Below are 20,429 nucleotides of genomic sequence, written 5' to 3'. Positions count from 1 at the left end.
TGGCTGGGTGCCAGCAGAGTTTTGCATGCGCCAACAGCTTGGAGCAGAAATAGAGATAAAAATGAATCACTAACCTTTGATGATCTTCATCAGATGACACTCATAGGACTTCATGTTGCACAATACATGTATGTTTTGTTCGATACAGTTCATATTTATATTCAAAAATCTGAGTTTACATTGGCGTGTTATGTTCAGTAGTTCCAAAACATCCGGTGATTTTGCAGAGAGCCACATCAATTTACAGAAATACTCATAATAAACATTGATAAAAGATACAACTATTATGCATGGAATTATAGATACACTTCTCCTTAATGCAACCGCTGTGTCAGGTTTCAAAAAAGCTTTACCGAAAAAGCACACCACGCAATAATCTGAGTACAGCGCTCAGGCAACAAATCAAGCCATACAGATATTCGCCATGTTGTGGAGTCAACAGATGTTAGAAATAACATTATAAATATTCACTTACCTTTGACGATCTTCATCAGAATGCACTTCCAGGAGTCCCAGTTCCACAATAAATGTTTGATTTTTCGATAAAGTCCATCATTATTGTCCAAATTTCTCCTTTCTGTTTGCGCGTTTAGCCCAGTAATCCAAATTCATGACGCGCAGGCCAGACGAAAAGTCAAAAAGTTCCGTTACAGTTCGTAGAAACATATCAAACGAAGTATAGAATCAATCTTTAGGATGTTTTTAACATAAATCTTCAATAATGTTCCAACTGGAGAATTCCTTTGTTTTCAGAAATGTAATGGAATGAAAGGTAACTCTTACATGAACGCGCGTGACCAGCTCATGCCACTCTGCCAGACCACTGACTCATTCAGCTCCCACCCCCCCCTCCTTCACAGTAGAAGCATCAAACAAGGTTCTAAAGATTGTTGACATCTAGTGTAAGCCTTAGGAAGTGCAATTTGACGCCATAGACACTGTATATTCAATAGGCAAAGAGTTGAAAAACTACAAACCTCAGATTTCCCAAACCTCAGATTTTTTTCTCAGGGTTTTGCTTGCCATATGAGTTCTGTTATACTCACAGACATCAACAGTTTTAGAAACTCCAGAGTGTTTTCTATCCAAATCGACTAATGATATGCACATTTACATTTACATTTAAGTCATTTAGCAGACGCTCTTATCCAGAGCGACTTGAGTAGCAGGCAGTTTACTCTGGGCACCTTATTCATCCAAGCTACTCAATACTGCCCCCAGCTATAAGAAGTTTTTATTAAACCTTTATTTAACTAGTCAAGTCAGTTAAGAACACATTCTTACTTTACAATGAAGGCCTATCCCAGTCAAACGCTGCCCTAACCTGGAAGACGCTGGGCCAGTTGTGCTCCGCCCTGTGGGACTCCCGATCACGGCCGGTTGTGATACAGCCAAGGATCGAACCAGGGTCTGTAGTGACGTTTCTAGCACTGAGATGCAGTGCCTTTAACCACGACACCACTCGGGAGCCCTATGGTGTACATATGGTACACTAACACACTGAGGTATAATAAGAACCATATGGTATCTGCCCTTTGGGTGACCATAATTACAACGCTTTTCAACTGGTCTTTCAGTCGAGTACCGGTTCCGTTGAATTCAACGTTGCACACCGTTCTGACATACTGAATGCAACCCAGGCTGCATAAGCAGGAAGTGTTCCACGCACATGACAGTCAGCTGATTTAATGAAATCGTTTTACACCACGTGACTTGGACGGAAAAGCAAACTGACGATGGCAGGATCTGAGTCGTCAAGTAAAATGCGTACTAAAATGGCCTTTATTGCTCTTTTATTCGCCTTATTTTCGACTGGAAGTTGTAGCAGTCAGGTACCACTTGTAATGTGGTCCAGTGAAGGGTAAATATGTATTATTAGTTTGAAAGCGAAGGGATTTTGAGCACTGTGCTAACTCTATCTATCATGCTACTGTAAGCTAACCAATCCAGCTGTATTGCATAGCTATACTCACTTTATAAGACATTATAATGGTCAAGGCATTAACTCCCTTTTGGATATCATTGGGTTATTATGCACTGCTAATCATTTCCGTGTTAGTTGTTGATTTGAGTAGTTAGATGTATTGTTATTCATCTTTCCAGGTACACCTTACCACAGCTGGTATCTCCCGCAGGTGGTCACATAATATCTAATGTCCAGCTGATGGCCTACCTAAACTCTGCTCTGGGATCTGCCCCACACAATATGCTGCTCTTCCTACAGGACAAGGTCAGGCCTGATATTAATCATATAATTGTATTCAGTTGTACCACGTACAATTGTCTACTACTTGGCAGACACTATTTAAAGCTGTGTCACATAGTATGCAATGACCATTATATACTGTAATGTCAAAGCTGAATAGCCTACTGTGCTCTTGCTTTAAAATCAAATCAATTTTTATTTGTCACATACACATGATTAGCAGATGTTAATGTGAGTGTAGCGAAATGCTTGTGCTTCTAGTTCCGACAATGCAGTAATAACCAACAAGTAATCTAACTAACAATTCCAAAACTACTGTCTTATACACACAAGTGTAGGGGGATAAAGAATATGTACATAAAGATATATGAATGAGTGATGGTACAGAGCGGCATAGGCAATATACAGTAGATTGTATCGAGTACAGCATATACATATGAGATGAGTATGTAAACAAAGTGGCATAGTTAAAGTGGCTAGTGATACATGTATTACATAAAGATGCAGTAGATGATATAGTCATTTAGGGACCAGTAGTGCAGAGCTTGTAGTGCAGAGCTTGGCCAGCTACAGTATAGTAACCCACTTGTGATTCCCTGTCCTGGTGTTTCCCACTCTGGTGTCCTGTCATGGTGTTTCCCACTCTGGTGTCCTGTCATGGTGTTTCCCACTCTGGTGTCCTGTCCTGGTGTTTCCTACTCTGGTGTCCTGTCCTGGTGTTTCCCACTCTGGTGTCCTGTCCTGGTGTTTCCCACTCTGGTGTCCTGTCCTGGTGTTTCCCACTCTGGTGTCCTGTCCTGGTGTTTCCCACTCTGGTGTCCTGTCCTGGTGTTTCCCACTCTGGTGTCCTGTCCTGGTGTTTCCCACTCTGGTGTCCTGTCCTGGTGTTTCCCACTCTGGTGTCCTGTCCTGGTGTTTCCCACTCTGGTGTCCTGTCCTGGTGTTTCCCACTCTGGTGTCTTGTCCTGGTGTTTCCCACTCTGGTGTCCTGTCCTGGTGTTTCCCACTCTGGTCTCCTGTCCTGGTGTTTCCCACTCTGGTCTCCTGTCCTGGTGTTTCCCACTCTGGTCTCCTGTCCTGGTGTTTCCCACTCTGGTGTCCTGTCCTGGTGTTTCCCACTCTGGTGTCCTGTCCTGGTGTTTCCCACTCTGGTGTGACAATGCGTCTCAGCCCCAGTTCCTCCTTACTACTTCCTATTCTCAGACTGACCTGTTTCTGCAGGCTGGAATTTCAGATATGTAGTAATAATGAGACTAGCCATGTAAATGGATTTTAGCTTGTTATATTGTACTGTTTTCAATTCATCTCAAACTCTGTGAAGCAGATGACACTGACATTGTTGTTGATATATGCATTTTCTACATAGCTGAGCAAAGATGACTTCACAAGGTATGGAGGAGTTTTTGGAAACAAGCAAGACAGTGTCTTTCCTAACCTTGAGGTAAATATTCTGTCTTTTGAGGTGGGGCATGGTATTGAGATACTAATATGAACAGGGCCATAAATCATCTCAGCGTAGGAGTGGGGAATAAGATCACATGGACAGTGGGGATCTAATCCTACATCAGCACTCCTACTTTGTGAATTTAGACCCGGATGTATGTTGACAACTCATTTTGGCTCCATTTCTCTCTCCCAGTCTGCGTTACAGTCTTCGTCTTCACCGTTGGTGCTGCCTGCCCTGTCATGGCTAGGTGCTAGTGCGGTCCCAAGCCTGCTACAGGAGAAGCTGGGTGTTTCCCCACTCAGCGTAGACCCAGACACACTGGAGCATCTCCGCTTCAATGCCTCAGAAAACACTCTGCTGGTTATCAACCTGCCATATTCTTCTGGGTAATACAATTAAACCAAATGTTTCTAGAGTGCAGGGTTCTGGAAAAATAATTTTTGATTGATTTGTTCACAATCCCACAGTAACTTGAACATGTATTGTATACTTATGTTCTAGTGCTTACCTGTCCTGTCAGGATGTCCTGCGTAACAATGGTACGTTTAAGTTTTGGCCATTTATTGTTCTTGTCAAAACCTTGTTATTATATGTATTGGTATGTATGTATTCAAAAACTATTTATTTGACTCAACAATGTGATTCATTATTCTCTTTCCCTAGATGAGGTCATTGGTAAGGTTCTGAGCATCATGAAAGCCCAGAGTGTGCCCTACACTGCCATTTACACTGGACTCAAGCCCTCAAGAGTAAGAAACATAAAAATATTCTTAACAAATGCTAATCTACACCATGTATCAGCACTTTTCAGAATTCACCTGACTTGAAATAAAGTGGCATGGTGTACTTTTTGTTATGTTCTATAGATCTTCTCAATATCGCTGTAGCTGTATTTTGATTGTGTTCTCTCCTTGCTCCCTAGGTGATTGAGGAGCCGTCCTTGATTGTCCAGTCTTCTATGAGCCGTTCCTTGCTGCAGGCAGTTGTGGATGAGGTCAAACCTCCTCTGATGTTCAATTCCACCAGAGGCCCTTGCATCATGCTCTGGGCCCAGAATCTAAACGTCAGTTTTAGTGACAAGGAATGGATTGATCTCGGTCCATCGACTTTTGCTTCTGGTGGCTCTGTGAGCACGTCTGGGTCCTTCTGTAATGAAACCAACTCACAGTGAGCCTGATACTCTCTTTTTACTATGACATGCCACTTTTTGCTATGTATTACAGTATAGCAGCAGTATATTAACGTCATCGATACTACAGTATAGTGACATCATTGATACTACAGTTTAGTATCAGTATAGTAACATCATTGATACTGCAGCATAGTAACATCATTGATACTGCAGCATAGTAACATTGATACTGCAGCATAGTAACATTGATACTGCAGCATAGTAACATTGATACTGCAGCATAGTAACATCATTGATACTGCAGCATAGTAACATCATTGATACTGCAGCATAGTAACATCATTGATACTGCAGCATAGTAACATCATTGATACTGCAGCATAGTAACATCATTGATACTACAGCATAGTAACATCATTGATACTACAGCATAGTAACATCATTGATACTACAGCATAGTAACATCATTGATACTACAGCATAGTAACATCATTGATACTGCAGCATAGTAATGTTGATACTGCAGCATAGTAATGTTGATACTGCAGTATAGTGACATAATTGATACTACAGTTTACTAGCAGTATAGTAACATCATTGATAAAAGCGTCTGCTAAATGGCATATATATTGATACTGCAGTATAGTAGCAGAATAGTAACATTGATACTGCAATATAGTAACATCATTGATACTACAGTATTGTAGCAGTATAATAACATCATTGATTAGTTGCCTTGTGTTACATGTGTTGCATATTTTAGCACTATCAAATTACCCAGTTGTGTGTTGACCGCAATAGGGCATCAGAGCTCTGTGGTGGAGGATTTGGATATGAATCCTATTTTGTTTTTCTCAGGCTTGTCCTTGATTATGGGAGTTCTGTTTCACCTTACAATCCCTTCCGTCTCATGTAAGTATATAATGTTAACATTTAAAATCGTTTTTGTATTAATGAGATGCAAGTCAAATATCATAGCAGCTTATACCAAAAAAGTGCACACCATCTGTTCCTATGACACCACCTGTCTCCTCTACCTTCTTTATTTATATTTTCAATGCATGAACAGTTCATTCCTGGACCTTCCCATTCCTATGTCAAGTGTGAGGTTACTAGAGTCTTATCATTTCCAGCTTCTCTATGAGCCAGCGGCGCTATCCTGTGTCTGCACGGAACTGGTTCACCCTGGACACTGTGGAATTGGTATTCAACACCCTAACAGCCACCTACAATGGCAGCCACGGAATCTATGCCCCGGCAGAGTACTCTTTCCACTGCCAGAATGTCAACAACTTCCGCAATGCACTTCTAGTGCCCCGCGCTCAGAATGCCACCCAGTGGAGAATCCTCTTCACTGACTTCCAGGTACGATTGCTTGAATTTCAGCCACGCAAAGAGCCTTTCAATAATCAGGGTTTAACTTCGAGGGTTTTGAACTTCTTAGAACAAAAAAGTTTATATTTTTTTATGCATCCTTTATTTACCCAGGGAAGTTACATTGAGCTTGACATATTTTTCAAGTGAGCCCCTGCTCCACTGTTAATAATTTTGCCGGCATCTGTTTCCATCTAGATCCAAGGCTTCAGCATACTGAATGGGACAACAGATTTCTCCTATGCCAGTGACTGTGCTGGCTTCTTCACACCAGGGATCTGGATGGGCCTGATCACCTCTCTGCTGATGCTGTTGATCCTCACCTACGGCCTGCACATGATCATGCAGCTACGCTCCATGGACCGCTTTGACGACCCTAAAGGCCCCTCCATCTCAGTGCCTCAGTCGGAGTAATGAAGATGAGACAATGCCCCCTAGACTGCTCCCAGACCTGTTCGTGCTGTCTTTCCTATTGTCATGTGACAATGTTCCCTCCACTTTGATTTGTTCAATAAATTATATTGTTAGTTGCTTTAGCCACCTCCCCATTCTGATTACCAGTTCAGCCATCCCATCCCCTTAGCCTTTATTCTGTTTGTATTACACAAACAGTCATTTAACAGATGCTCTTGTCCAGAGCGACTAACAGGAGCAATTAGGGTTAAGTGCCTTGCTCAAGGGCACAGACAGATTTTTCGCCTAGTTGACTCTGGGATTTGAACCAGCTAACTTTCGGTTACTGGCGCAACACTCTTAACCTCGAGGCTACCTGCCACCCAAGAGGGTACGTTCCTTTACCTCTCTTCATTTGCACTTGCCCAAAGAACTGTATAATGTACTGTAAATGCCTCCCTTTTCCCTTGATACCTAATCAGCTCACGCATGTGTCATTAAAAGGGGTTTGTTTGTACAGGAAAGCTTTTGATGCCAATTCAGTGACTGAAATATGATTGCAGCATTTTGTGGGACTGATTTTGGTTATTTCGCTTGCATTGTAAGTTTCTCAGCTGTGTAATTTAAAGACTAATGCAAGAATTGCCTGTAAATATTAAGTTGAATTTATGTGTGCAGACTTGACGTTTGTGGGCATTTGAGAATGCCTACCCTAAATGTTGCTGTTGGAAATGCATAGTAGGACGAAATGTGAGAAAAGAATGCTCTGCAAATTATGCTTTGTTTCAAAAGACCGTTTTACTCAATGCTGACATTTTATCATTGACATCTGTGAAATTGAAATAAAATGTCAAAACTATCAGTGACCCTCATGCCTCTATACATACAAAATAGTGCTAAAATCCAAGGCTTTGCCATTGTATCTTGACAGTGCATTTGGAAAGTAGTCAGACCCCTGGACCTTTTCCACGTTTTGTTACGTCACAGCCTTGTTTACAAACATATTCAGACCCTTTACTCAGTACTTTGTTGAAGCACCTTTGGTAGCGATTACAGCCTCGAGTCTTCTTGGGTATAACGCTACCAGCTTTGCACACCTGTATTTGGGGAGTTTCTCCCATTCTTTACAGATCTGCTCAAACTGTCAGATTAGACGGGGAGCGTCACTGCGCAGGTATTTTCAGGTCTCTCCAGAGATGTTCGATCGGGTTCAAGTCCGGGCTCTGGCTGAGCCACTCAAAGATATTCAGAGACTTGTCCTGAAGCCACTCCTGCGTTGTCTTGGCTGTGTGCTTAGGGTCGTTGTCCTGCTGGAAGGTGAACCTTCGCCCGAGTCTGAGGTCCTTAGCGTTCTGGAGTAGGTTTTCACCAAGGATCTCTCTATGTACTTTGCTCCAGTCATCTTTCCCTCGATCCTGACTAGTCTCCCAGTCCCTGGGCGGCCAGCTCCAGGAAGTCTTGGTGGTTCCAAACATCTTCCATTTAAGAATGATGGAGGTCACTGTTCTTGAGGACCTTCAAATGTATCAGAAATGTTTTGGTACCCTTCCCCAGATTTGTGCTTTGACACAATCCAATCAAGTTGCAGAAGAATCTCATGGATGATCGATGGAAACAGGATGCACCTAAGCTCAATTTCACATCTCATAGCAAAGGGTATGAACACTTACGTAGATAAGGTATCCATTTTTTTCTTCAATAAAATCGAAAAATCTGTTTTTGCTTTGTCATTATTTGGTGTATTGTGTGTAGATTGATGAGGAAAACTATTTTATCAATTTTAGAATAATACTTAATACTTGCCAAATGCACTTGTAAAATATTGGCCTCTTACACTATCCTTAAAATCCTACACCCTGCTTTATGTTTGGACAGTGTGGCCCGTTTGTCTCCCCCCAAAAAAACATTTTTGATTGTCATTATATACAGGAATATTGCATTATGGTCACATAATGAAATTGCAATATAAATTCTCGTTCATTAAACGTGGAGAACAGAGCAGCCAATCATGTCAACGTGAAGTTCCCAGCCAAGAATTTGCATAATTTACATGCATCCATTCACCTGGTTACCATTGTTACCCAATAAGAAGGTAAACAAAAGAAACAAGGCAGCGCAGGATGAAGGGACAATTATTAGCATCAGTCCACATTGCATGTCGCAGTGATTATCTATTTGCATCAATAAAAATGTCGGAGCTTATCGCTTAATTTATAGCTCCCCTGCGAAGCGCCGCATTAGGCAGCGACCAAGAGCGGAAGCCATTTCCGACCTGTGCACTGTGCACCTAACCAGCTGGGCAACGACCTGTCATTTCAGGGAGCCCCACACCTGACCCCAGCTGCTATGACAATCATGTTGTGAGTTTCTCAATCCTATACTGTCATGTTCTTTCAACAACCCTCTATCCACTATACCTGTTATACTGTTGTTTTCAAATAAACCAATTTAGTTGTTTTCAGCATTGTAATACCCAATGCATTGCAGAAGCTACTCAAACTGCCAGTTAAAATACAAAATAAATTTTATTGTGAAGCGTTTCATGTTGGTCATTGTCCCATCAAGTTGCTACCATTCTGTATGATGTACAGAAGAGACCTGAGAGTGATGCCGATTGTAACCTCTACTTTCCGTACATTTTCAGGTCTCCGAATACCCTTCTCTGTTAATGTGTTTTCTTCCCACCACCCAGTTAATCACTCCTTCCCCTCGGAAGTATCAGCAGGACAGAACCTGGTGTAAAGTACCCACTTGGAAGAATCCCCTTCAACTACACCACAAATAGGTTCAGGACCAAGCCTGTTACAGCTGACTCCAACCCAGGCTGAGTGTGTGGTTATTGGCAATGGCACTCTCCAAACTGTCCATGATAGGAAAACACTGATTAGCTATTGTATAAATGTATTGCATGTATCAACCTTCAAATAGATTGACCACTAACAGCTGTTTTTTCTGATGCAGCCCCGGGGCATATGCTCATGATACTACTCAGAGCCGGAAGGTGTTTTGGCCTATGAACTTTGGCTCCTCAGACGGGGGTAGACTGCCCCCGACTCAAGAGGAAAGCCTTGAGGACAGAGGTGTGTTATTTTACTTTGCATTACTATACAAAGTAATACAGAGATTCTTGTAAATGTATCTTCAGCAATAACATCTAATGCCATTGCATGTTTGTCTTACACAGCTGCTTTGTGACAAGGAGTTTGACAAGCAAAGGACATATCTACTGTTGTTGTACTCCTGACTCTGCAGGGGGTCAACCTGATACAAGCATAAATAAAGTGTTTTTATATATCCGCTTTAATATAGATATTCACCATTCTCTCCAGGTATACAAAGTAGACAATAAAGTTGCCGGACTTTTGCCCTCATGTGTATTTGGTGATTGGCTAAAATATATCATCAAAAAATGGATTTCCTACTCATTATTTATCAATGACTGAACTCATAATTTGGAAATGTTACATATTTTCTTTCACGACAGAACTACTCCACAAATCTGAAGAAAAAAAATGAATAGCAAAATGTTTATTTTCTCATGTATGTAACTAGTGAAGAAAGTCATATTGAGCAGTATTTGCCCTGTAGAGAGTTCAGGTGAGAGTCCCTCACTCCAGATGTCCACGTGGGTCCACTTCTCACAGAGGCACAGAACTGTTGACTGCTTCTTACAAGATAGAAGTCAGAATTAGTAGCTAAGTGTAGTAAACGTTCACTTCTTCCTCCTCACTTTGGGTTTCTTGACCGGCCTCAGGTATGGATTGTCAATCATGTTTTCTTCACTGGCCTTCACTGAGGGAACCACACCCCCAGGGGGCAGCATGGAATTCTCCTTATCAGCTCCAGGATCATCCTACATTTTAATAAAGGTATAGATGAGGAAAATGAACATAATTTTAAAAATATAAGCTCATTTACAACTAGCCTTGCCATGGACTCCATATTAGAGATGGATACTAACAGTGTGATCCCAATAAGGATGTAGCAATCAACACCAGCTACAGTTGAATATGCATTGTGTAAACCAAACATTAGGAACACCTTTCTAATATTGAGTTGCGCACCCCACCCCTTTTGCCCTTAGAGCAGCTTTAATGAGTTGCTTTAATTCATTGGGGGTTTCAAAAGCGTTCCACAGGGATAATGACCAATGCTGACTACAATGCTTCTCACAGTTGTGACAAGTTGTCTGGGTGTCCTTTGGGTGGTGGACCACTCGATACACTCGGGAAACTGTTGAGCATGAAAAACCAGCGTTGCAGTTCTTGACACAAACTGGTACACCTGGCACCTACTACCATACCCCATTCAAAGGCACTTAAATCTTGCCCATTCACCCTCTGAATGGCATACATACACAATCTATGTCTCAAAGTTTAAAAATCCTTCTTTAACCGGTCTCCTCCCCTTCATCTTTAACCGGTCTCCTCCCCTTCATCTACACGGACTGAAGTGGTTTTCATCATAGCTTTTTCCTGGATTCACCTGGGCAGTCTGTCAGGGAAAGCAGGTGTTCCTTGGTTTTCCTCATGAAAGGTTAATTCTGTATAGGTGTAACCACATTGAACTGCAGATAATATAACTCTGGGTTAAATATTTCCCTTGGCCCTTGTCCCCGACTCACATTGAGGTTGTTGCCTGGCATGTTCTCGCTGTCGGTCTGGTCATCCTGTTCAGAGGAGTCCGTCTCCTCCAAAGTCTGCAGCTCCAGTTCTGAAGGCAGTAGGGCACTGAGATACGGGATGGAGCTGGGCCGCGCTGCGATCACTGGCAATCACAAAGGCACAATTATATTACCAATGCAAACACAGGCACATAACATTGTCTGTAGTAAGAAATGAGATTAGTGGGAAATGAAAACTTTTTTTACAGATTGAGAAAGAATGAAGGGAAACATATAACAGAAACAGAATCACGTGTGACCACAACGACGAGCGCGCACTCACAAGGAAAGGCAGTGATGTCATCCTTGAAAAGGCTCTGTGTTTCTCCGGTCTTGGCCATGAAGCGTGTGAGAGCTCGCTCCACGTCTCTCCTCTGAGAGGCTGCCTTCTCTCGCACCACCTGGTAATCTGACACAGGCTCCCGAAACGTCTGTGACAAAGACAACAGAGAGGAAACTCACTCATCTTTCAAATCTTTTCACTAGACTACTGGAAAAAGTGTAAAAGCGTATTAATACTAAGATGTTTCTGGCTGGGAAAACTAAGAAGTGTGGTTAACTCACTGGAGTTTTGATGTAGGTGTGGGGATCAGGGAACTCAGGGAAGTGGCTGGGTATGTGGGAGGGATGAGTGCGTTTCTGTCCAGCGATCAAGGCCTTCGGGATCACAGGAGCATTCGTTACTGGAGCTGAAAAATACACACCAATTGTCAGGTAGGCAACAAGGCATCACAATAGAACTAGAATAGAAATAGAATAGAACTTTCATTCTAGGACCAGTCACTAGTGCTCCATAGTGTTCTTGTGTTTTGTGCTCAGTTCTAGTCCAAGGGTGTTCACAGTCTTCTTTAAATAACTGATCTCAGTCCTCTTAAAGTTAACTTTTAAAGCACCAGCACAGCTGTTGTTACAACAGTGCTGAAGAACGACCAAACTATTGGAACACAAAGAGAAAAACGGTGACGATTATGCACTACAACCAAAGAAAGGTCCTGTGTAGCTCATGTGGTAGAGTATGGCGCTTGCAACGCCAGGGTTGTAGGTTCAATTCCCACGGGGGACCAGTACAAAAATGTAAGCACTCACTACTGTAAGTCGCTCTGGATAAGAGCGTCTGCTAAATTACAAAAAAGGTATGTCAAGCAAAAGTTACAAAAATTGTGTCAACAGTTAGGACAAGGGATAACAACTAAATCAAATCAAAGTTTATTTGTCACGCGCACCGAATACAACAATGCTTACTTACAGGCTCTAACCAATAGTGCAGAAAAGGTATTAGGTGAACAATAGGTAAGTAAAGAAATAAAAAGACAGTGAAAAATAACACTAGCGAGGCTATATACAGACACAGGTTAGTCAGGCTGATTGAGTTAGTATTTACATGTAGATATGGTAAAGTGACTATGCATATATGATGAATAGAGGTGGGTAGTGGTGGTGGCAGATGTGTTGCTACCTATTAAAGTCTCTGGCCACTAGGGGTGTGTGGTTTCCAGTTTGCTTATTTCCTCATACAGCTGACTGAGTGCTGTCTTAGTGCCAGCATGTCTGTGGTGGTAACTAAACAGCCGCGAAAAATATAACTGAAAGATCTCTAGGTAAGTAGTGTGGCCTGCAATTTATCACAATATACTCTACTTCAGGTGAGCAAAATCTAGAGAATTCCTTAGATTTTGTGCACCAGCTGTTGTTTACAAATATGCACAGCCCGCCCCCCCTCGTCTTACCGGAGTGTGCGGTTCTATCTTGCCGGTAGAGCTTCTGAGTATCAGGACAGTGATCACTCACCTCGGATTAGATGAAGATTTTTTCTACAATAAGCAGGATGCACACGACATTCTCCAAACACCTGACAGGACCGACATCCCCGTTATTTGCAAGAGGAAGCGACGCAGGTACAGAGGACAAAGAGCCGGATGCCTCGTGAGGACCCGGAGAAGGAGAGTGGGAAAGCTACCGTTACTGTCAATACTACTCGCCAACGTGCAAACATTCAACAATAAATTAGACGAGGTACGATCACGAATATCCTATCAACGGGACATCAACAACTGTAACATCCTATGTTTCACGGAATCGTGGCTGAATGACGACATGGATATTCAGCTAGTATATCCTGCTAGCTGAATATCCATGTCGTCATTCAGCCATGTCGTCATTGCACGTTGGCGAGTAGTATTGACAGTAACGGTAGCTTTCCCAGTCTCCTTCTCCGGGTCCTCACGAGGCATCCGGCTCTTTGTCCTCTGTACCTGCGTCGCTTCATGTTGCAAATAACGGGGATGTCGGTCCTGTCGGGTGTTTAGAGAATGTCGTGTGCATCCTGCTTTTTGTAGAAAAAATCTTCATCTAATCTGAGGTGAGTGATCACTGTCCTGATACCCAGAAGCTCTATTTTGCCGTAAGATACAGTTGCAGAAACATTATGTACAAAATAAGTTACAAATAACACAAAAAAAGAATCACATAATAGCACAATTGGTTGGGCGCCCGTAAAACTGCTGTCATTTCTTCCTTCGCCATGTTAGGAATCTAACTTTTGCCATTGCATAGAAATGCACACAATATAAGAACGAGTTGACAATAATTTACTATTTTTTACTGCTGTCATATCGACATTCATTATAGTCATTTAAGTCATTTAGCATACGCTCTTATCCAGAGCGACTTACAAATTATAATTGCTTGTGTCGAGTTTCACTATTTATTTAAGGCCACTTGGCACTTATAATGGTGTTTAAGCTACTGATGTTTTCACTGCGTGTATTTTGACTGTGCGTTCTGGTGTTTGGGGTATTTTTTGGGCGTTATAAAAATAAACTTACTGTGTTCCAACACATATGCTTTCTGTTTCATAGTTGTAACAATGCCACTCCATGAATAACATTGATTGAACACTTATTTTCTATTTTTTTTTTTACATATCGTATTCTAATGTTTTTTTTTTTTTCAACTAGGCAAGTCAGTTAACAACAAATTCTTATTAACGATGACGGCCAACCCCCCGGCCAAACCCTCCTCTAACCCGGAAGACGCTCGGCCAATTGTGTGCCACCCCAAGAGAATCCCAATCACTGCCGGTTGTGACACAGCCTGGGAACGAACCAGGGTCAGTAGCGACGGCTCTAGCACTGAAGTTCCTTAGAGCGCTGCACCACTCGAGAGGCCAATGTTACCTAAGAACTTCAAAAACACAACCAAATGATTCCCAACAGTAAAGACATACTAACAGTAAAGACATACTCACGGGCAGTTATAACCATCCTCTGTGATCTCTTGGCATACACTGGCAAAGTGTTCACATTGAAACCTGCGGTGATACATGAGAGATAAGTTGATGAAGGCAAATTAAATAGAGATTTCATTTTCAAGCTGCAATTCTTTAGCAGCTTTCCTGAAGTTAAACTCACCCATTTCAATGAGTGTGACCACAGTGTCAGAAAGGGTGGGCGTGATTCTGGCTGTGTGTTCACAGTACGCCTTGGCACAACGTCCCACTTCAGATATGTCTCAAAAAGCATAGGGAATAGACACCAATTAGTGGTCAGTAATACAGAGATTTGTGATTATTTCTTAAAAATCCTAGTCACTTGACATGGCTTGTTGTTTAATTCAAGCCAGTAAAGGGTTATTGTTAGTTTAATCCCAAACTGAAAACATGTATAACATTTTCAATAACAACAAAACAATGGTTGCATACAACTCTGGATCATCTCAGTGAGTGATTCCACGGCCGCCTTCTCTGCGCTTTCGAACCCACACTCTGTCAGCAGCGAGCTCACCACCACTTGGAGGGTGCGACGCCGGGCAAGCTGGTAGTTCTCTGCTGGACTGGACGTCGCCTTACCACCCCCTGAACGCTGTAAAACAAACATGTGGTGGGTGAGAAAACCCTTTCACTCAGGGATAGCAAACTACAATAGCTAGTTATACGTTTAGTCAGCATTGTTGACGTTAACGCCAGTTTATAAAACAGCAAGTCAGCCACCTACAACATTCGTTTAAACGTAACGTTAACTAGTGAATGGCTTCCATTTGATGAGCCCCCCCAAAAATTATAGCGTCTCTTAATTTGCTAGTTAGCTAACGGCGTTACATAGCTATGACAAAATATTTGATTTACCCCTACTACAGCACTGAATCCACCCGCCATCACCGCAGGGTCTGCCATCTGCACGGTATATGGTGATTATTTGCTATCAAAAAGCTACAGTTACACAAAGTTACGCCTTTCTGACTAACTAATAAATTATCTAGCTAACGTTACTGAAGCTAGGTAGGCACAGCCAGAAAAACAACATTGACGTCATTTCCGGCAGGACAAATCTATAAAATAGATTTGCTGCCACCTACTGCATGAACTGTCTTAAAGCAATTATAAACTGGGTGGTTCTAGCCCTGAATGTTGACTGGCAGCCGTGGTGTATCACGAGTATGACAAAACATTTATTTTTACTGCTCTCATTACGTTGGTCACCAGTTTATAATATAATAATAATAATATATAATAATATATGCCATTTAGCAGACGCTTTTATCCAAAGCGACTTACAGTCATGTGTGCATACATTCTACGTATGGGTGGCATTTAGGCACCTCTGGGGTTGTGACATTTTGTCAATATACCACGACTAAGGGCTCTGTCCAGGCAATCCGCGTTGCGTCGTGCATAAGAAAAGCCCTCTTATTGGCCATATACTACACCTCCTTCAGCGTTCCCGTAACTGTTCAAAATGTGTGTCCTCTCTGAAACCTATAGTATTTAAACATTGGATTGCTGATGCTATGTATTGGCCAATGATAGGCTTTGAAGCCACTGGCCTCCATATTGGTACACCTCAGAAGGAGCAGTCCTTCAATGGAATGGATGGAATTGTACAATATTTAAATTAAATGTTTCAAGGACAGAATGACATGTTTTTATGTATTTCTTTCTTGTAGTGGGAACAGTAACAATGGACCTCTAAAAGAATCTACCTTAAGATTTTTTTAAATATTTTTATTTATTTATGTTCAGTTCAAATAAGTATGCATGAAGGTGTCTGTAATAGAATATACTTGGCAAAAATGAATGTAGACATTTATAAATGCAGTTCTATAACTTTTTACACTAGTGGAGGAGTACAAAAATGCCTGCGCAGTGGCCTTAAAACAGAGCCCCCTGTCAGTCATCTAGGGTATATATATACATTATTGGGCAGGCTACCTTAGGTTACTCAAAACACTGTTTGACATGAAACACATCATGACCCAGTGGTAACATAAAATAGGTTTATTAGGTTGCCAAAAGAAAATACAAATTCTCAATCAGTCATAAAGCTTCTGCTGCCCAGCAGCCAGTCATAACTGTAGCCTGTTGTTGCATCGGTCCATCCATCCATCCATCCATCCATCCATTCAGTCTCTTCTCTTCTCATTGCTAATACGTCAAGGTGTCCCTAAACATGGCCAAATTATCATGATAAAATCACCAAGTGCAATCCCTTTTGATTGCCAGGTGAATTTAGCTTATTTCACAACATTTTGTGTTCTAAGTGTTGGTTTTCATTAGTGTGTGTAGAGTTCAATCAACGTGAGAAGGAGTTGCAGTGCATCTTCAACAGGCATGTGACCTGATAGACGCCCTCCTCTGACGACTTTCCAGTGGCTTCTTAGCATCAATCTCCGTTTGCAACTCATCCACAACATCAGGCTCGTCAGTGATTATCTCTGGCTCCAGCATTTGCCTCTTCTTCTCCTCTGTGATCAGCTTGATCATTTCCTCGTCTAATGGATCCTGATCACAAAATGGCATGCAGACCGTTTCCACCAGCCCACCGACCACTCCAAACAATGCCAGGGTAGAACCCAGCAGGTACACCTTCATCATGCCCCGACTGGGCCTCTGGCTCAGGATCTCTTTAGCGAAAGGAATGATCTCGTTCATAGTCTCCATTGTCTTAAGTTGAGTCTATGGAGAGAAAAATGACATTTAATAACTAATAGGCTATTCAATGGCTCTGCAAAGAAAAAATTACTAATTTGCTAAATGATTAGTATTGACCGCCGATCATTTTATGATCATCATAATGCATTAAGTAATATATCAGTGAAAATATCTCAAATAATATTCTGACCATGTAGATTTCACTGTATAATTCTAAATTAGATTGAATGAAGAGTCCACAGAAAAGAGCAGAAAATATTTTAATATACTTACTTGTATAGGAACCTGTTAAATGATTTCCTTAGATTTCGTCTTAGTCGAACATCCACAAACGAAGATGCAAGGAGATGTGCTGGGTTTTATACATAATGGGATCCATGTCAACTCCCACATCGTGTCAAATGATGAATATTCATGACGATGGGTGTTTAGAGCAAGTGCTGTGGTGGAGGCAACTGCTTTGAGGCAATGTCTTCAATGTCTGGTGCAATTGGCATTTGTCCAGGGCTGTTTTAGAAACAGCCAGGAGTGGGTACAAAGGCAAGGTCATCGAAAACCTCCATCTTGCCAAAATATATTGTGCAAGTAATATCACGTGAGTCACATGTGTTTGGGTCATGCAACATAGATGCAATGGTGTGGTTGGACAAGTTAAAGTGATGCTCTAGAGGTTTTGTATAATTTCAGCTAGTAGTTTTGAAACTAGCGCTCATGAGGCAAAAGGGGTCTCTGAAAATTGTGCACAATTGTGTACTTTGTCATCCATTTCATATGATATGCTACATCCTGCAAAATATGATATGCTATGAATTCCAATTTGTATAATATGTTACGAATTTGTAAGTACTTAAGATCCCGGACTGCATCTTTATTAAACGTAGTAGTGCTGAATAGGCTACTGTATTACTGCAGTCTTATCACTTGAAAAGCAGTCATCACTAAGCCCTGAGTGTCAGCTTGACAGTGTATGATGCTACGTAATACAACGACAGAAACTCATTGATCTTTCTGCTTTTAAACACTGCTATGAGTGTGGCCTGTTAGTTCTACACTGACATGTCATCAGAAAAAAATTAAGTTAAATTATGTCAACGGTGAAAGTCCTGACCCTCTTTTGTGGGTCACATCTACCTGCAAAACTTTGAAGTTGAACTAGGCAAATAGTTCATCTTAAGAGTGAAACGTGTATTGCCTACTATTCTTTTATATTCTGGAATTGACAACTCCACAATGAATAATAAAGAGTGCTTAGACTAACACTACACATGTTGCTGAACATTGACCATCATGTGCATTTGGTTGATTGGTTTGTGTCCAGTGTCTGGTTGCTGAACATTGACCATCATGTGTGGTTGATTGGTTTGTGTCAAGTGTCTGGTTGCTGAACATTGACCATCATGTTCGGTTGGGTGGTTTGTGTCCAGTGTCTTATACATTAAACACCATCAGGAGAGGTTGACTTGTATCCAATGAGAATTATTTGATGTTAAGTACCTCCCCCATAAAGATCAATCAAATTACAGTGCCTTGCAAAAGTATTCGGCCCCCTTGAACTTTGCGACCTTTTGCCACATTTCAGGCTTCAAACATAAAGATATAAAACTGTATTTTTTTGTGAAGAATCAACAACAAGTGGGACACAATCATGAAGTGGAACGACATTTATTGGATATTTCAAACTTTTTTAACAAATCAAAAACTGAAAAATTGGGCATGCAAAATTATTCAGCCCCCTTATGTTAATACTTTGTAGCGACACCTTTTGCTGCGAGTACAGCTATAAGTCGCTTGGGGTATGTCTCTATCAGTTTTGCACATCGAGAGACTGACATTTTTTCCCCATTCCTCCTTGCAAAACAGCTCGAGCTCAGTGAGGTTGGATGGAGAGCATTTGTGAACAGCAGTTTTCAGTTCTTTCCACAGATTCTCGATTGGATTCAGGTCTGGACTTTGACTTGGCCATTCTAACACCTGAATATGTTTATTTTTGAACCATTCCATTGTAGATATTGCTTTATGTTTTGGATCATTGTCTTGTTGGAAGACACATCTCCGTCCCAGTCTCAGGTCTTTTGCAGACTCCATCAGGTTTTCTTCCAGAATGGTCCTGTATTTGGCTCCATCCATCTTCCCATCAATTTTAACCATCTTCCCTGTCCATGTTGAAGAAAAGCAGGCCCAAACCATGATGCTGCCACCACCATGTTTGACAGTGGGGATGATGTGTTCAGGGTGATGAGCTGTGTTGCTTTCACGCCAAACATAACATTTTGCATTGTTGCCAAAAAGTTCAATTTTGGTTTCATCTGACCAGAGCACCTTCTTCCACATGTTTGGTGTGTCTCCCAGGTGGCTTGTGGCAAACTTTAAACAACACTTTTTATGGATATCTTCAAGAAATGGCTTTCTTCTTGCCACTCTTCCATAAAGGCCAGATTTGTGCAATATACGACTGATTGTTGTCCTATGGACAGAGTCTCTCACCTCAGCTGTAGATCTCTGCAGTTCATCCAGAGTGATCATGGGCCTCTTGGCTGCATCTCTGATCAGTCTTCTCCTTGTATGAGCTGAAAGTTTAGAGGGACGGCCAGGTCTTGGTAGATTTGCAGTGGTCTGATACTCCTTCCATTTCGATATTATCGCTTGCACAGTGCTCCTTGGGATGTTTAAAGCTTGGGAAATCTTTTTGTATCCAAATCCGGCTTTAAACTTCTTCACAACAGTATCTCGTACCTGCCTGGTGTGTTCCTTGTTCTTCATGATGCTCTCTGCTCTTTTAACGGACCTCTGAGACTATCACAGTGCCGGTGCATTTATACGGAGACTTGATTACACACAGGTGGATTGTATTTATCATCATTAGTCATTTAGGTCAACATTGGATCATTCAGAGATCCTCACTGAACTTCTGGAGAGAGTTTGCTGCACTGAAAGTAAAGGGGCTGAATAATTTTGCACGCCCAATATTTCAGTTTTTGATTTGTTAAAAAAGTTTGAAATATCCAATAAATGTCGTTCCACTTCATGATTGTGTCCCACTTGTTGTTGATTCTTCACAAAAAATACAGTTTTATATCTTTATGTTTGAAGCCTGAAATGTGGCAAAAGGTCGCAAAGTTCAAGGGGGCCGAATACTTTCGCAAGGCACTGTATGTCTGTGGCTACCCCTTTATTGGTTGGAAAGCCCCAGCTGCAGTATTCGGTTCATTCCTAATCAAACAAAATTGTACAGATAGCTTTGTGTAAGTCCTAATGCCTCTGAGACCTCCTGTGTCAGTGCCTTAGCCT

At 41.6% G+C, this 20,429-nt stretch overlaps 3 protein-coding genes and 1 long non-coding RNA gene across 7 annotated transcripts; 2 read left to right on the top strand and 2 right to left on the bottom strand.

The window, feature by feature from the left end:
- The first annotated feature begins 1,695 nt into the window (after positions 1-1,695).
- LOC124032211 (V-type proton ATPase subunit S1-like) lies at positions 1,696-7,411 on the top strand. Its single transcript, XM_046344445.1, has 10 exons — positions 1,696-1,861; positions 2,104-2,230; positions 3,573-3,647; positions 3,846-4,039; positions 4,155-4,192; positions 4,317-4,402; positions 4,576-4,820; positions 5,644-5,697; positions 5,919-6,150; positions 6,358-7,411. Exons 1-10 carry the CDS (start codon positions 1,737-1,739, stop codon positions 6,571-6,573), a joined length of 1,392 nt encoding a protein of 463 aa, XP_046200401.1. The 5' UTR covers positions 1,696-1,736; the 3' UTR covers positions 6,574-7,411.
- A 1,238-nt stretch (positions 7,412-8,649) lies between these two features.
- On the top strand, positions 8,650-9,876 carry LOC124032210. 2 transcript variants are annotated; one of them, XR_006838222.1, is made up of 4 exons: positions 8,650-8,912; positions 9,245-9,380; positions 9,514-9,632; positions 9,737-9,876. It is a non-coding gene; the product is annotated as an uncharacterized LOC124032210 (long non-coding RNA). The 2 variants fall into 2 exon arrangements; XR_006838221.1 differs by having other exon boundaries at positions 8,650-9,380.
- On the bottom strand, positions 9,835-15,527 carry LOC124032209 (transcription initiation factor TFIID subunit 8-like). Of its 3 annotated transcripts, XR_006838220.1 has the most exons (9): positions 15,339-15,527; positions 14,916-15,075; positions 14,626-14,724; positions 14,463-14,525; positions 11,780-11,904; positions 11,499-11,646; positions 11,177-11,319; positions 10,910-11,046; positions 10,271-10,405 (listed from the first exon to the last, which is right to left on the bottom strand). XR_006838220.1 is itself a non-coding variant. In XM_046344444.1 (8 exons), the coding sequence occupies exons 1-8, from the start codon at positions 15,384-15,386 to the stop codon at positions 10,265-10,267; spliced, it is 915 nt and encodes a 304-aa protein (XP_046200400.1). In that variant the 5' UTR covers positions 15,387-15,526; the 3' UTR covers positions 9,835-10,264. The 3 variants fall into 3 exon arrangements, 2 of the variants coding, with proteins under 2 accessions (XP_046200400.1, XP_046200399.1); XM_046344444.1 differs by lacking the exon at positions 10,910-11,046 and having other exon boundaries at positions 9,835-10,405; positions 14,626-14,712; positions 15,339-15,526; XM_046344443.1 differs by lacking the exon at positions 10,910-11,046 and having other exon boundaries at positions 9,835-10,405; positions 15,339-15,524.
- A 945-nt stretch (positions 15,528-16,472) lies between these two features.
- Positions 16,473-17,532, bottom strand: g0s2 (G0/G1 switch 2). The gene is made up of 2 exons (XM_046337601.1): positions 17,415-17,532; positions 16,473-17,165 (listed from the first exon to the last, which is right to left on the bottom strand). The coding sequence occupies exon 2, from the start codon at positions 17,148-17,150 to the stop codon at positions 16,812-16,814; it is 339 nt and encodes a 112-aa protein (XP_046193557.1). The 5' UTR covers positions 17,151-17,165; positions 17,415-17,532; the 3' UTR covers positions 16,473-16,811.
- Between the last annotated feature and the right edge of the window lie 2,897 nt (positions 17,533-20,429).

This window comes from Oncorhynchus gorbuscha, linkage group LG03 (assembly GCF_021184085.1).
Source record: "Oncorhynchus gorbuscha isolate QuinsamMale2020 ecotype Even-year linkage group LG03, OgorEven_v1.0, whole genome shotgun sequence".
In the NCBI taxonomy this organism is placed as follows: domain Eukaryota; kingdom Metazoa; phylum Chordata; class Actinopteri; order Salmoniformes; family Salmonidae; genus Oncorhynchus; species Oncorhynchus gorbuscha.
This window is presented reverse-complemented; position numbering and strand designations above follow the sequence as displayed.